The sequence below is a fragment of the Guyanagaster necrorhizus genome (genome assembly GCF_019112545.1).
Source record: "Guyanagaster necrorhizus MCA 3950 unplaced genomic scaffold BT62scaffold_17, whole genome shotgun sequence".
NCBI classification, from domain to species: domain Eukaryota; kingdom Fungi; phylum Basidiomycota; class Agaricomycetes; order Agaricales; family Physalacriaceae; genus Guyanagaster; species Guyanagaster necrorhizus.
Window position 1 is genome coordinate 360333 of NW_025064896.1, and position 13939 is coordinate 374271.

The window sequence follows — 13939 nt, forward strand, 5'->3', positions numbered from 1 at the left end:
TATAGTCTCTTTTGGCTTCCTGTGGAAATGGCTTGATATGATGTTTGGCTTTTATGCAAGCTATGCAATCTGTCTGAGGCTTAGCTGACTCATCTATATCCATCCCCTTGACCATTTTCTTCCTAAATAGTCTCTTTACTGATCCCATGTTTAAATGGCCTAATGTTTTGTGCCACCTTTATCATGATTGGACTGATTTTGTAGCATGGGCCTGGATTATTTCTGGAATAATAATGTCAAGGCTATACAGCTTTGATATTTTATCTCCATGGCCAATTATCTTGCCATGTAGTGAGATAATATCCATTCTGGACTCTTTGAATTTGAGTTCAAATCCAGCATCTGTAATACACCCTATTGACATAAGATTGAATAGTGCATCAGAACAGTGGATATACTCTTTTAATGTGACTGAAGTGATCTTTTCTCCTTCAACCATTTTAATCTTGACAGTTCCTCTTTTCAGACCTTTGGATTTGCCTACACTAATGACTTTATGTCCTGGAGTTTCAACATAGTCAGAAAAATATAATCTATTTTTAACTATATGTCTGATGGTGCTAGAGTTCTCTAGCCATGATACTCCTGAGAGTGAGATAAGTGTGACATCTGTTGCACAAAATACATAGTCTTCTGAGTCTGAGTCTGATTTGGCAATATATGCCTGGGTCTGGCCCTTTCTCTTTCCTTTTCATGACTTTCTGGAATTCTTCTTCCTATTCGGGCAATTTGTCCTGATGTGACCAGTTTTCCCACATTCATAACATGTGACTTTCAGATTGGACTTTTTGCCATGTGCTGCAAGTGTCATGGTCTGATCAGAAGTCTTTTCCTTTAATCAAATATCCTTCTGAAGAATTTGGGAAATCAACTTGTAAGAATCTTTCAAGTCAGCAGTATCCACTGATGAGATGAATGAATTCCATGATTCTGGGAGTGATGTAAGCAGTGTAATAGAGAAGTCCTTCTCCTCAACTTTCTGCTTGAGAGATGCCAGCTCCTCCTGATAGGACCTCATAGTCCTAATATGCTCCTCTATGTTTTCTCCTTCTTCACACTGAGATCTGAAGAATTTTCTTCTGACAAGGACAATTCCCATGGGTCCCCTGGACTCATACATATCTTTCAGAGCTTTCCAGGCTTTTGCTGAAGTCTTTGAACCAGCAATATATATCAGTGGGCCATCTGAAACCTGCAATCTTATTGTTGAAAGAGCCTTCCTATCACTCTTCTTCCAATCTGCCACCAGTGTCATGTCTGCCAGGGCTGAAATGCTTCCATCTGCATAATCAATTAATCCTAAATCAGTTAGGATATCAATCATCTTGATTTTCCATGTCGGGTAATTTTCCGGACCCTTAAGGGGGTCAATCCTATACACGGACTGGCTATCCATGTGGTTCTACATGTGTATGTAAAGTACGAAAGAGTGCAAAGTGAGTAGCAACATAAGTTCAGTTATGGCCAGGGCCCATAACCTGTTGTAAGTAGAGAGCAGAGTAATGTACAGAGGATTAGAATTAGCCTCTCGAGAGAGAGATGTTCTACTTAAATACATTTTGTATTACTTCAAGATCTTTCTATGAAATACTAAATAAGTCCGGATCATGATCCAAGTCAGCTGCCACTGATTGGTATCGTATCTTCGAGTACATTCTCGTACTCGCTCGGGATTGCTATCCCAACAAGTTCAATTCTGATTTCTTGGTAACCTAGGGTCCTCCATGGTGCTGCAACCATGCAGTTCATAGTTTCGACAGTCCATTTTGCCGCAGACCTAAGGTCTATGATCGATATATTCATTTGGAGCAAGAAAGTGCCCGAAGGCTCATACTACTATTGGGAAGACATGACGCGAGCTGTGTATATGTTTTTCCTTGTTCGTCGTCTCATGGTGAATGGTACGTAGGCGCCCTTCTCAGTGTCTCATCGGCGACAGCACACTCATCTGTCGTTTGCACATCATCTGGGATAAGAGGATCCTTTTGTGTCTCTTTCATGTGCGTTGGCATTTTTTCTACCATACCATACAGGTAATATCCTGTGTACAGGTGTCTGTTGTACTCGCTTTTGGTGGTGAGTATCTATTTATCATGAGAAGTTCATGATCAGATCATCGTAGCAGCAGTGCTTGATATCGACGCCGCCAAGCTACCAATACCAACATTCATGTTTAGGCCACGGGATGGATTAGTTCAATTTAGTTGTTGCCTTAGGACGGCCATAACGCGGAGAGAATTAAATGTTTGTTTACAGTATTACAGGGATAGGGAGAAACATGAGAAACAGCGACGAGTGCAAGGACCTATTCGAAAATGGATATGGAACTCTTTGAGAAGTATACCAAAAAATACCCAGTCCTTGCATTCGGACACTGCGTCTCAATCTGATCTGGTACGATCCCTGGATCCAGAACTGCAGGGTAGAGAAACTTAATCTTCCTGTAATACAGCAAATCAGAACCTCTACAGAACCCAAAGCCCTCAATCATCCTTTTTAGGTCCACTACTAACCTTTCTCGGAGGCGCACTCGTAGGAAATCCGCCTGCTTCGGGATTAGGCGTTGGAGGAAACATAGAATACGTCGGTGTTCCAGGTAACGGAGGTGTGAAGGATGTCGAATTAATCAATGGGCTCCCAGTCTCTGTCCCAAGATTAGCCGTGAACATCCCCCTACCAGGAGGAGGCGGCATAGCAAACGGCCTGGATGAACTGGGTCCAAAAGCCGGCGTAGAGAAGCTTGGTGTGCCCGGGTTCGAGCTAAATGCGGAGGATGGCAGGTACGGAGAGTTGTTTGCAGAAATCGGGGGTGTACTGGTGAACGTTGCATAGCTCGGCGTACCAGGACTACTTTCCATGGTCCAGCCGGATCCCTGGCGGACAATTTTGCTCCTTGAGCGAATCTCTCCACCGCCCCATTTGGAACGTAGTCCCTTGCCAATTTTGGCGCCAGAAGCCTCTGCTACGACGAGTCCTGGGTCATCAGTACCAGCTACGACTTCGACAGCTTTCGTAGTGACACGAATGGCGTAGCCCATGCATACAAAGACACCGCCAACAACTCCAACACATCTGTCAGATAGCAGATCAGTTCAAAGTGCGCATCTCCTCGGCAGCACAAGCATACCGTATGAGGAGTTGGACAAACGTAGTTGTCCGCTGGTGTATTGTTAAGCTCATCGGGTCGAGGTCAAACTTGAAGAAAATTCCAGGCGTTCCGCGATTATGTTCCAGGACGCGTGTGTAGTGGGTTACACTGTATTGATGCGTATGAAGGGGTTTAGCCCGAGGTGCGATGTAAGTTGTCGGCACGACGTGAAGGAAGTATTGGTATGCGACAAAGGCTGGAGAGAGATGAGGGAAGGCTGTCCAGAGAGCCGAAGATAAACATACGATCTTGTGTGACTTCAAAAGAGTAGTCCAAAGGCTGGGTCATATCCGGGAAATGGGGACCGAAAGAAAATTCACTAATGACATGCGAAAGATTCATGACTGAGCGAGCCGTCAGACAGGTTACGAAGAGTAGACACAATACATACGCTTATGGTCAACATGTTCATGACTAGCGTAACCATGTCCCAGAGTCGTTATGTGTAAATTAGCTGAGGTATCAGCGTCAGCAGGAAAAGCACGAGGATGCAGGACACATACCGGTCACCCGCTTTACCTCCAAAGTCCCCCATACTCTACACGCCGAACCGTGGGCCTCGTAATTGTACGTAGGCTTGAATAGATTCGTCGGTGTTCTACGAAAGATAGTGTCGAAGAAACCACGCGAATTTCTCGACTGAGCAACGGCTTGGTGTACAGACAGGGCTGCCGAATGCTCTCTGCAACGTACTGGTGAGTCGGCTACATGGACGGGAGCCAAAGAATGCATACTTGAGTTTCGTAGCTTGCCCGACATCGAATTTAGTCTGGGGCGACATCAGGGCAAGGATAGTGAATAAGAACGCGCTTGTCACTCACCCCGTCCCTTCGTAGCCCATGTCCACTCAGAAATAGCCTATCACCAATAGCATCGCGCAGGTCGACGCTTATATCTGGGAATTCTTGCATAAATGACTGAAATACATCTTGTAACGCCAGCACATACACCGACAAGGCATATTCACGACCATATCCACATTGATGTTCATAAAACTCGATGGGTCCCTGTCGACAGAGAACTCGTGGTCTGGCCAGCCCCAGATAAACTCACCAATATCGTTCAGCATCAGTAGGAAAGCCAGGAATCCGACGAAGAGAGTGATGAATCCTCTCGACTCCGAACGCGACTTGAAGGACGACGGGAGCTTTGGGAATGCATCGAACTGTGCCAAAGGTGCCGGGACCACTTCATCGAGCTTTTCCAGCAGGCTCTTATCCTCCTCGTATGTCGAGGACATTGTGGAAGGAGGGAAGGAGGGAGTGAAAGTGGGTGTAACGGAGGATCTTCGAGTATTTCCTGGCAGGACCGAAAAGGGAAAGACGACGTGTCCACGATGGTTTGCCTCTCGGGCCAACGCCTCGTGGTCCAAATAGAGACGGCCCGCCATCCGACTTGCAAGAGAGAATCGAAACAACCAAGTATTATTCAACAAGAACCATGGATAATAATAATAAGGCTACTGCTTAAAGCTTGAGTACCAGTACCGATACACTGTGTAAAGAAGACACCCTAAACACCGTTTGTACTGTGACGATTTCCCCCATATTCATCGCGCCCTTCAAGCTTGTATCCCTGGTCGTACGACACACTTTGATCCACAGTGATGTGCAAGGGACCTCCATATCTGGAGCCCGCAGAGCTCGAGTCCCTCGACAGCCCCGTTTGAGAATATCCCAAACCGGCCCTGACTATGATCAAGGAAGGTACAATAGCCTGTGGAACAGACTCATCAGCAGCCAGTCAGACGGAAAGAATATACCATCACATACACTAATCTGCCCCAAGGCATCACCCATGACCGTACTCACATGACTACGCTGCGTAAAGAAAGCGAGCATCAGAGCTGCAGTGAAAGCATATACGCCGCCAGACTCGACTACAGTCCATATAACAGTCATATACGGATTGGACTGCTTTCTAGATGTCCGGGTCAACGCCCGTCTTGACAACCACCAGATGCGTGTTGCAATCAACGTGGTTACGAGGATTTGGGTGACAAGTGATAAAGACCATGTGGCTTGCAGCCAGTTGAGAACATCGTCCACCATATGAACGTCTGATAGACTGAGATGAGATATGCGGTAAACGGAGATGTAACCGCAGACTGTGGATACCCATCAGAAAGATGATCATGAACTTCTCGTGATAAATGGAAACTTACCACCAAAAGCGAGTACAACAGACACCTGTACACAGGATATTACCTGTATGGTATGGTAGAAAAAATGCCAACGCACGGGGAAGAGACACAAAAGGATCCTCTTATCCCAGATGACGTACAAACGCCAGACGAGTATGCTGTCGCCGATGAGACACTGAGAAGGACGCCTAAATACCATTCACCATGAGATGGCGAACAAGGAAAAACACACATTAGTAACAGTTGTCGCTTCCTGCAAGATATACACGGGACGTGTCATGTCCTCCCAATAGTAGTACGAGCCTTCGGGCACCTGATTGCTCCAAATGAATCCCTCGATCATGGACCTTAGGCCTGCAGCAATATGGACTGTCGAAAGTACGAACTGCACGGTCGCAGCACCAAGGAGGACCCTAGGTTACCAAGAAATCAGAATTGACCTGAAGGCCTCGTGAGCAATACTTACCATGAAGTCGATGTCCTACGCCTGATTAGAACGTGCAGACAGCAGAAGTATAGGACGAGACTAGTGGAGAGCAAATGAGAGAGATAGCGACAATCATAAAACCACACACTTGACTCCTGGACGATGTTCAGTCAGTGAGAATGCAAGTACGAATCATTCAAATATCATACCATAAAAAACGGTTGTACACCAGAGACCCACAAGAGCTGCTAGATCGGGGGTGAGAACCTTCATAGCGACGAGCGCATCATGTATTTCCGTAGTGTTTATATACGAAACTACTGCATCAATCGGGGGTGTATCTTTCAGATCAATGAGAGAATGATGGCGCGGGTCCTGAAATAAGGCATATCGTTGTGTATTTTCAAATCAAACCACCTTCAATGCCTGGCATGGGCCCAACCAGTAAGACGGCGTTTGTTCCACACATCAAAAACAATGCATCAATCAAGGTATAATATTGCTGGAAAATAGGTCAACAACCATCAGAAGAACGTTGATATAGGTAATTTACCAGAGGCCAGAGGTGAACGGAATGCGACATGTAAAGCAAGAATGATTGTGAAAAATGAGTGCGTCATTCAACGCTGAACAGGGTGCGAGCTTTCAATCCGATAACACCACCCCCTCTCCCATCCCATCCGGGGATTGTAGCGCGACATACGGGGCACCTGCAAAATAACTCAGTTGCCTGATGATCAAAAAATACGAAATAAATCTCACTTGGCCAATAATTCTCCTCCACCCATCATGAGACCTGCCCTTCGCTTGGCAACCTTCACAGCAGTAAAAAGACACGACCCGCAACATATATGCCCGCACGGGGTGAGCGTCGCATTGGTGGGCGGAGTGAAGCATATTGGACAGTTGTAGGAAGATAGTGGTTCTGGTTCGGATTCACGATTGTCTTCAGCTGTTGTTTCAGGAGGGAGTTCTGACGGCCCCGCGACCGGTTCCTGGTCGACGTCCGGGGACACAAGAGGCACAGTGGAGAGTTCCTCGACGGCGACACCGTTAGGTCCAGTTGAGGGATCCTCCTCTTGCACTGTCTCCTTGCGCCGCCGTTTCCGCGGAGTCGCGTTTGATGTACTCTTTTTTCTTCTCTTCGTGGGCCGTTGTTTCGCAGGCGAAGCCGTTTGTTCTGGCTCTGGCGATACAGACGGTATCGGTGGACCGGATCTGGAGCTGGCACGGGAGCGCGACCGTGAGCTAGCCGCTAAAGATGCTGCTCTCGAGCGTGGTAGCATCATCCTGGAAGTCGTCGGTGCAGGAAGAGCATCCATGGGTAAGTAGTGTAAATGGAAGATACCAGCTTAATAGCCGGCCAACAGCCTTCGGCAACAGCCAGTCGAAAAGGAAATAACTCAGACCCCGCTGGAAAATGCCGGTTGAACGATCGAGCGGGCCGCTGCTGCCGCAAGTTCATTCTCGAACTTGAACTTTGCTTCGCTTCAGTCCTCTTCAAAAGAGCTGCTGTTGTTCTTTCTTCCTACGATTACTGGGAACGTCACTATTTCTATTGTTATCTTAGGGCACCTTTAAATGTGAGTGGCACAATGCAATTTCTTCATTTGCGACCAGCCTCGCTTCACGCTGAAATCCGATATATAACGGATGAATTGGAGGTCCTGTTCTCTCATCACCTTCTTCCTAATTTATGCTCTCTTCTTACTTTTTCCCCTAATGTCAGACTCTACCCGTGACGGTGCTCGAGCTCCTCCCAACCAACCTGTCGTTGCTCCCAAAGCCGACGCCCCCCCCGCCAGTTGGACACACTCCGATTAAAAAGAAAGCTGCTGGTCACGGAACGTTTGCTGTCAAAAACCCCGCGATGATATACAGGCGTCTTGAGCTCGCTGAAGAGACGCGTGGCATGGCCCAGGACCCGATGCCAGCTCGCGACTTTATGAACGAGTTGAACGAGTTCTTGCCATGGAACGAAACCACTCCGATGCAATTCAGAAAGTTCCAGCCCACCAAAGAACGACTCAAGAAATTGACAGACATGGCTACTGCTTCTGAAGCTAAAACCTATGAATTATTTGTATGTTCTTCAAGATAGTGCATGCTACAATTGTCTAATATTTTCCACGGCTCGAAGCATTCTCCGGTTGGCCTTTTGATCTGAAACCTGAAGACCGACGTCCGAGATATCCACATTGTGTTCTTCAGTGGAATGACAGCTATGCCACCCCGGATAAGTTCTGTGATTTGCTCTCGGTGGACGTCAATGCCGTTGATGTCAGTCGGCCGACTGTCAGGCGGTGCGACGTACGCAAGCTCGATTTCGCTAACGTCGAGACTCACACCGAAATGAAGCCCAAGGTGTGGGATGATCCCTACTGTGACGGAGATGCCGTATCGGACGGCGAAGAAGACGACTACGAAGACATTGAACAATACGAGGGGAATGATGCGTGCTGATAAAGTGGAGGATGACGGCAATGGCACCCAAGCTGACGAATGCGAAGAAGACTATCCACCCGAAGATCTGGGAGAACTTGACGTTGCAAATGACGAAGACCCGAAGGGAGGAAGAACAAGCTGGTGACACCGAACCCTTGCCTGATGAGGACTATCCTTTCGATAACAACACCCTTCGTGGGCAACGTACTCACGGTCAGATCTGTGCTTACGCCGGGGCAACGATGACCATGCAATTCTGGACTCATCTGTTCACAGTCCTCATCTTCAGTTCCTATGGCCAGCTGCTTTGGTGGGACCACTCCTCTGTAATCGCCAGCCGTCGATTCAATGACGCTGAACATCCACTTATTCTGTTCAGATTCTACAAACGCTTCGCCCAGCTTACCCTCGCACAACGCGGCCGTGATCGTAGAATATCTATCCCCACGAAGGTCCAAGGCCGCAGTGCAAGGGCTGCATTCAAGCGATATGCCCCTGGATGCTGGCGAGGCAAGGCGTTGGACGAGGTTAGAGAGGAGATGAGCGTGAATCAGCTTGCTCTTGTGCGATTAACGGTGGGTTCAGGGTCCAGTCAACGAGTTTTCATCATTGGCGCACCAAGTTGGCATCAAGGCGGATATTCTCCTTTCGGAAGAGCTACCCGGCATGGTATGGCTTATTGCGTGCGCAAGAGCCAGACGCTGTTTTATAAGGATTATTGGAGGGAGGACGCGCCGCACACTATACCAGAGTCTGAAGTCTATCAACTCCTTGCGAAACATGAAATTCCGCATGTCGCTGAAATGAAACTTGGTGGTGACAGTGGTTTCGAGACTATGGGTCATAGCTACGGGTCGAAGGTCTGGGCACGCGCGCACCACCGGATTCGACATCTTATCGGGCATCTCATTGTCCTCGTTACTAAAGGTCGCCCGTTGGAATCGTCCGAAACTGCAAAGCAGCTCGTCTCCTGTCTCGCGGACGCCATGGAAGGTATGTGTATTCACGAGTTTGAGCGATACACTCACTGACTATGAATGGTTGACAGCGCACCAAAAAGCTTATGAGCTCGCAGGGATTCTACACTGGGATATCAGCGTTGGGAACATCATGATGACTCTGAATCGGGAAGATAGACGAGGGATTTTGATTGATTGGGACCACTGTGTCCTGGTTAGTCATGTTCGTGGATCTTCCCGTATTTCTTAACGGTATGTGTATCATGATTGATTGGTACCCAGGGCACCTGGCAATTCATTTCAGCACATCTGCTTGACAATCCAAACGCGGAACACACAGTCGTTGACGATCGAGAATCGGCTCTCTACGTCCTTGTCTGGGTGGCCTTGCGGAACCTTCGACACAGTTTACCTCCCGAACTTCTCAAAGATACATTGTCCATCTTCGACATGTATGTAGCCCTACCTCAGCAGCGCGATGTAGGGGGCAGACACAAACGCAACGCTTTGATATCGGACACCTTCAGCGGCGATATCGGGCTGAAGGTCCCTGGTCTCGAAGATTGTTTGACAGAATTGTGCGAAACTTTTGCTTTTCGGTATAAAAAAAGTCAAAGGTACACGTTCCAAGTCTGCAGCTGCAGCTGCCACCGAACGCGCCTTGCAACAAAAGAAACTTGCACAGTTGGAAAAACCTTGTTTGTTCTATGAGACCTTGAGGGCCTTCGCCGAGGATATCGAGGAACCCTCTGGAAAAGAAATCGACTGGTGCGACAACGTAAAATTGATACGGGAAGCCGGGCGCACTGGGCGACAGAAACGGGGCCTGTCAGAGAAGCATGAATCCCAATCGAAGCATTTCAGGGGCTACGACGGCACTGCAACGCCTGCGGTCTCGCTTGACAATAATGGATAAGGACTGATTGATTTTTTTCAGTTGTATTTTTCACCTTTCATCCGGTTTTATCTACGGTCTTTCAGTATGTAACTACTCTAGCCTTTGGAATTATTTGAAGTCACTCCTGGGGAAATTCTCTACATGAATCGTTCCTATCCCGATCGATGACCTTGCTGCTGCGGTTTTGATACTTCTGTACGATCTGCAAAGAAGATGCTTGGTTTTCGCATTACTCTTCCTTCTCTTTGTCTTCTCATCGGAGAATCCAGCAGGTAGTGCTTTCAATTTGATTTATGTAACTAACTCCCCGTGTCACCAACTATCTTGACTATTAACTACTACAGGGTGACGGCAAGGTTTCATTACAGCATCGGTTTAGTGCTTGCACTCCGAGCACTTACATTGGCCGGTAGCGCAGGAACAGCTGTAAAGCAAGACATATTCAGCGCACAGTTTCCGAATGACAAAACGACAGTATTTACGAGCTGCAGCTGCACGAAGCGGTGCTGCAAGTCTGGGAGACGGGGACCTCGGTGGTCTGTCGAATATCAATGAGTCAATTATCAGTATAAGGTGAGGAAAGAGAGGACTGTGTATACGAACAGCCAACATGATGTCTAAGAACGGCGGTTAGGCTGTTTGGAGCTTTGAGGTTTGAGATTTGGTGGGTTGCTGAGGGCTTTCCTATAGATTGAGCTGTCTTTATAGGATTTCTGGGGCTCTACTGACAAATGTTATACCTGATCATCCAAAAAATTGCTCTTTGGATTTACTGGATCCAAGAGTTAGCGCAGGCTGTTGTTCTACGCCACGCGCCGAGCGCTCACTACGGATCTTCCATGCGGATGCAAGTTTCAGCCACCTTGTTATAATCTTCCGACCAATATCCGTATCCGGACCGCACGCCTCAAGATTCCTATTTCAGATTTTCCTTCTAACCACCTTTCTAGCTTGCCGTAAAGGCGATTATACGAGGTATGTGCAGTCCCAACTAAGTGACGTTTTGTAAAATATGACGCCAGCGCATAGTAAAATAATCGATGAAGCACTGATGATCGTTGAATAGCCTACTACCCGCCATGGCTACGCCCTCACCTCATTTGTGACCAAATGCTGTGCCTCGCCCTGAATATCTTCAATTTGCATGGCTTCTTAGGCTCTAAGACGATCCAGAGTTGAATCAGATGGTGCACTGGACCTGCGACTGCAGCGAGAGTACCGCCACCGTTTGGCCAGACCAGGAGGCCATTTATGATCTGATCTCTATTATTACTGTCTGGAAAGCGCCTGCTTTCACTCGCCACTTGTGTGTTCAAAGGAAATTCGAATGACCCGCCCGACGCCACCATCGATACCGGCGATGACGGGATCCGTCACTTATTGCAATCTGGTCAAGGATTGCAAGCGCTTTATGTCGTGAAACAAGTTCCCTGCGCATCGGTATCCAACACGCCGCTCAGGATACGAGGGCGATATACACGACTTGTCAGGCCCATTCCCGTATTTCCTTTCATTGCTGTAGCCGGTCTCAGTAATAACTATGTGGTCTGATTCTATTGCTCTTGGATATGAGCTTGTTGTTGTCGCACTTACCGTTGCGTGCGTGTCATTTCATTTTCCCTAGGGACCGGTACCCATCCTGACATGCCAGTAGGATTTACATGGTGACCACTTCACATGTCAGTCTATATTTTAATCGATACCGAAGAGGGGATTCGAGAACCTTCAGGTTTACGGTACGTGCCCCTTTATCCAAAAGTTACAATGTCATTCGTGGATGCCAAGGTGTTCGCTTTATGGCATGTCTACCTTGCACCGTACGCACGTTCTGACTTGAATAATGTTCACTTAGGTTGTCGATACTTGTTGTACGGTGGTTGTCTCCCATTCTGTAGCGAAGATCATAAACGGAAAAATATGTATCCATTCCCGTAAATCACCTTCGCCTTATTTACGACGGAAGATCGTGGGAGCTCTGACTCGTTTTCTCCAGGACATTTGCAGTGAGTACCTAATCTGCTCAGAACCATTTTGGCTCAGTGCTCATTCTTGTAGCTAGAGAATGCGGTATAAATTCTGTGGATGGTAGAAATGAGCTCTGACTAACATTTTGCTTCAGTGCTTCATGGTGTTTGCCGTTCAAGGGTGTGTGTCTATATGGCTTTCAAGTCCTATCCTTGTTGATGTAACGCTCCAGATTTTTTTATTATTCGAACTTGGATAGGTGCGATTTATGTCAATGGAAGACCCCACTAACCATCTCAACTAGCACCTTCCGTAAAGCCATGGATGCATATAGCTCTGACAACAGTCGCCTTATGTGCCCTCGGTAAGGCTCGTACCTTTTCAAGATTTCATTTGACACAGTGTTTCTTGATTCTGAAGGCGCAAGCATTGGTGCGTTTCCACTTCCCCCCCTGTTCAGGATCCCTCAACCTTCCTTCAACAGTTGTCACCATCAAACCCTTTTCGCACCTACCATTCTCAATATATTCAGGTGGCGTAGTAGGTTCCGTCGGTGGAGTTTCATTGGTTTAGTTGCGGATGCTGACTTTCATGCTTCGTAATTGTTTTGCGTGTCTGTTCTGGCGTTTACGACGTCATTCGACGTCATTATAACCATATTCTCTTGCTATTGTTTGGGAACCAAGCGAGAGAGCGTGGTGCGATGGTTCGCTGGATGTTTAGATTCGAAACAGCTTGATTGACTTTCTCCTAGGATATCCAAGTACCAAGATGATGCGACTTATTATGTCTATGCTAGGCTCATCATTACAGCCTGTGTCGGTCTTGTATTGTGATTATCTTAATCTGCTAATCAAGATGACAGAATAGTGCAAACTGCCGCAGTAATCACGGTAAATCTGCGTCAGTATCTTGAATTCACTTCCGTTCACTTGCTCTACTAATATTGCGCAGTTGTTAAGAAGGACGTGTGGATGATCGGACATCTTGCACTCAGCAAAGGTAATGACTATTAACCATTCCTTTCAAGGCGACTCTGCAATTGAATACGTGAACAACATACTTGCAATGTGAAGCCTGTCACTTCTCTGGTGCTTGATCTGTTGTTTATCTTGATTTTGTAGTGTTAAAAGCAGGGTCGATGATACGGATAATGCATGCGATTGTATGCTCGAAAAGATGGAGATCCTTTTCATAACACCAATAGATGAAGGTGTTTCAGAGGACACACGTCTTCTCTTGTTGTCGCTCTGAAATCATCCTGATGATGATTCTCCCCAGCTTGTAGAGGTTGAACCACGCAATTCCAACTCGAATCAGGTGTAATCGATGATCCTGCGGCGACTTTGATTAACGGTAAATTACTTCAATGGACTCCGAATGTACTATAATGTTAAAGAGTAGCCCTAAATAATTTCTTGAGGTGGCAAGAGTGGGAGTCGAACCTGCCCAACCTAGTGCCAAAAACCGGAAACGGCGGCGACGTAGCAACTGATTCGCTTCTCTCACTCCAACTACCACCATCTGCCTGTGTGTTCCTTTGGCCCACGGATATACGAGCAGAGGGATCGTGGCAAGGAGTAGGGTATATTCACGTCCTTGCTAGTGCAAACGTATTGATATTCATTATTCGAAAGGGAATCGAATAGCAAGCTCTTCAGGGCAAAAGTAATATCTTCTGCATTACTTACCAATCGATAGCTCGATTTCTCATTCTCTCCAATACAATCAGGACGCAATTTTAGCGCCTTAATCTCGGCCTGATTCAACGTGACTTCCTTGCTTCTGATAAGCGCCCAGGGCACCCTCAAGATACCGTCAACACTCCCGCGAAAGCTCAACCTTTTACCTCCAATCATTGACGATCATTGACGATCTGAATACATCACTAACTTTATTTACAGGGTATCTATCGTTTGTGATATAGAAATCAATGACGTCGTCCGTCGATGCT

At 47.1% G+C, this 13939-nt stretch overlaps 6 protein-coding genes across 6 annotated transcripts in view; 3 read left to right on the forward strand and 3 right to left on the reverse strand.

Annotated features, from left to right (window-relative positions):
- Nucleotides 1-2222: 2222 nt before the first annotated feature.
- On the reverse strand, nucleotides 2223-4464 carry BT62DRAFT_951651 (DUF1692-domain-containing protein). The gene is made up of 8 exons (XM_043188200.1): nucleotides 4097-4464; nucleotides 3970-4043; nucleotides 3883-3917; nucleotides 3652-3830; nucleotides 3540-3602; nucleotides 3394-3492; nucleotides 3128-3344; nucleotides 2223-3072 (listed from the first exon to the last, which is right to left on the reverse strand). Exons 1-8 carry the CDS (start codon nucleotides 4386-4388, stop codon nucleotides 2484-2486), a joined length of 1548 nt encoding a protein of 515 aa, XP_043038155.1. The 5' UTR covers nucleotides 4389-4464; the 3' UTR covers nucleotides 2223-2483.
- Nucleotides 4465-4549: 85 nt separating this feature from the next.
- Nucleotides 4550-6137, reverse strand: BT62DRAFT_218593 (uncharacterized protein). Its single transcript, XM_043180100.1, has 8 exons — nucleotides 5928-6137; nucleotides 5867-5873; nucleotides 5758-5817; nucleotides 5524-5704; nucleotides 5389-5466; nucleotides 5313-5337; nucleotides 4921-5255; nucleotides 4550-4864 (listed from the first exon to the last, which is right to left on the reverse strand). Exons 1-8 carry the CDS (start codon nucleotides 5989-5991, stop codon nucleotides 4661-4663), a joined length of 954 nt encoding a protein of 317 aa, XP_043038156.1. The 5' UTR covers nucleotides 5992-6137; the 3' UTR covers nucleotides 4550-4660.
- A 197-nt stretch (nucleotides 6138-6334) lies between these two features.
- On the reverse strand, nucleotides 6335-7004 carry BT62DRAFT_899005 (uncharacterized protein; the record flags this gene model as incomplete). The annotated part of the gene is made up of 2 exons (XM_043183352.1): nucleotides 6335-6428; nucleotides 6481-7004. The coding sequence occupies 2 exons, from the start codon at nucleotides 7002-7004 to the stop codon at nucleotides 6335-6337; spliced, it is 618 nt and encodes a 205-aa protein (XP_043038157.1).
- Nucleotides 7005-7193: 189 nt separating this feature from the next.
- On the forward strand, nucleotides 7194-10132 carry BT62DRAFT_933699 (uncharacterized protein). Its single transcript, XM_043186600.1, is given in 8 exon segments — nucleotides 7194-7218; nucleotides 7234-7258; nucleotides 7448-7805; nucleotides 7859-8174; nucleotides 8288-9156; nucleotides 9212-9345; nucleotides 9405-9732; nucleotides 9761-10132. The coding sequence occupies 6 exon segments, from the start codon at nucleotides 7589-7591 to the stop codon at nucleotides 10036-10038; spliced, it is 2142 nt and encodes a 713-aa protein (XP_043038158.1). The 5' UTR covers nucleotides 7194-7218; nucleotides 7234-7258; nucleotides 7448-7588; the 3' UTR covers nucleotides 10039-10132.
- Nucleotides 10133-10328: 196 nt separating this feature from the next.
- BT62DRAFT_933702 (uncharacterized protein) lies at nucleotides 10329-10859 on the forward strand (the record flags this gene model as incomplete). Its single annotated transcript, XM_043186601.1, has 4 exons — nucleotides 10329-10444; nucleotides 10503-10558; nucleotides 10624-10704; nucleotides 10761-10859. Coding segments are annotated over 3 exons (168 nt in total), but the record flags the coding sequence as incomplete, so codon positions are not given.
- Nucleotides 10860-12305: 1446 nt separating this feature from the next.
- The window catches only part of BT62DRAFT_920968 (uncharacterized protein), a gene marked incomplete at both ends in the record, with an annotated part of 6374 nt that continues 4740 nt past the window's right edge, over nucleotides 12306-13939 (forward strand). The window contains 9 exons of the mRNA XM_043184263.1: nucleotides 12306-12349; nucleotides 12406-12417; nucleotides 12740-12803; nucleotides 12851-12878; nucleotides 12940-12987; nucleotides 13110-13150; nucleotides 13267-13307; nucleotides 13385-13570; nucleotides 13890-13926. Of these exons, the coding sequence (XP_043038160.1) occupies nucleotides 12306-12349; nucleotides 12406-12417; nucleotides 12740-12803; nucleotides 12851-12878; nucleotides 12940-12987; nucleotides 13110-13150; nucleotides 13267-13307; nucleotides 13385-13570; nucleotides 13890-13926 (501 nt within the window). The remainder of the gene's footprint in view (nucleotides 12350-12405; nucleotides 12418-12739; nucleotides 12804-12850; nucleotides 12879-12939; nucleotides 12988-13109; nucleotides 13151-13266; nucleotides 13308-13384; nucleotides 13571-13889; nucleotides 13927-13939) is intronic.

Bases quoted from the DNA above. Each gene is read 5' to 3' on its own strand.
- BT62DRAFT_218593 (XM_043180100.1), bottom strand. From the start codon at position 5,991: ATGAAGGTTCTCACCCCCGATCTAGCAGCTCTTGTGGGTCTCTGGTGT. The intron at 5,705-5,757 runs GTAAGTATTGCT...TTGGTAACCTAG, and splicing joins CGTAGGACATCGACTTCATG to GGTCCTCCTTGGTGCTGCGA. The intron at 5,467-5,523 runs GTGTGTTTTTCC...CGTCCTTCTCAG, and splicing joins AAGCGACAACTGTTACTAAT to TGTCTCATCGGCGACAGCAT.
- BT62DRAFT_933699 (XM_043186600.1), top strand. From the start codon at position 7,589: ATGATATACAGGCGTCTTGAGCTCGCTGAAGAGACGCGTGGCATGGCC. The intron at 8,175-8,287 runs GTGCTGATAAAG...GAAGACCCGAAG, and splicing joins CAATACGAGGGGAATGATGC to GGAGGAAGAACAAGCTGGTG. The intron at 9,157-9,211 runs GTATGTGTATTC...AATGGTTGACAG, and splicing joins TCTCGCGGACGCCATGGAAG to CGCACCAAAAAGCTTATGAG.
- BT62DRAFT_951651 (XM_043188200.1), bottom strand. From the start codon at position 4,388: ATGTCCTCGACATACGAGGAGGATAAGAGCCTGCTGGAAAAGCTCGAT. The intron at 3,918-3,969 runs GTGAGTGACAAG...ATGTCGCCCCAG, and splicing joins ATGGGCTACGAAGGGACGGG to ACTAAATTCGATGTCGGGCA. The intron at 3,493-3,539 runs GTATGTATTGTG...CGGCTCGCTCAG, and splicing joins TGAACATGTTGACCATAAGC to TCATGAATCTTTCGCATGTC.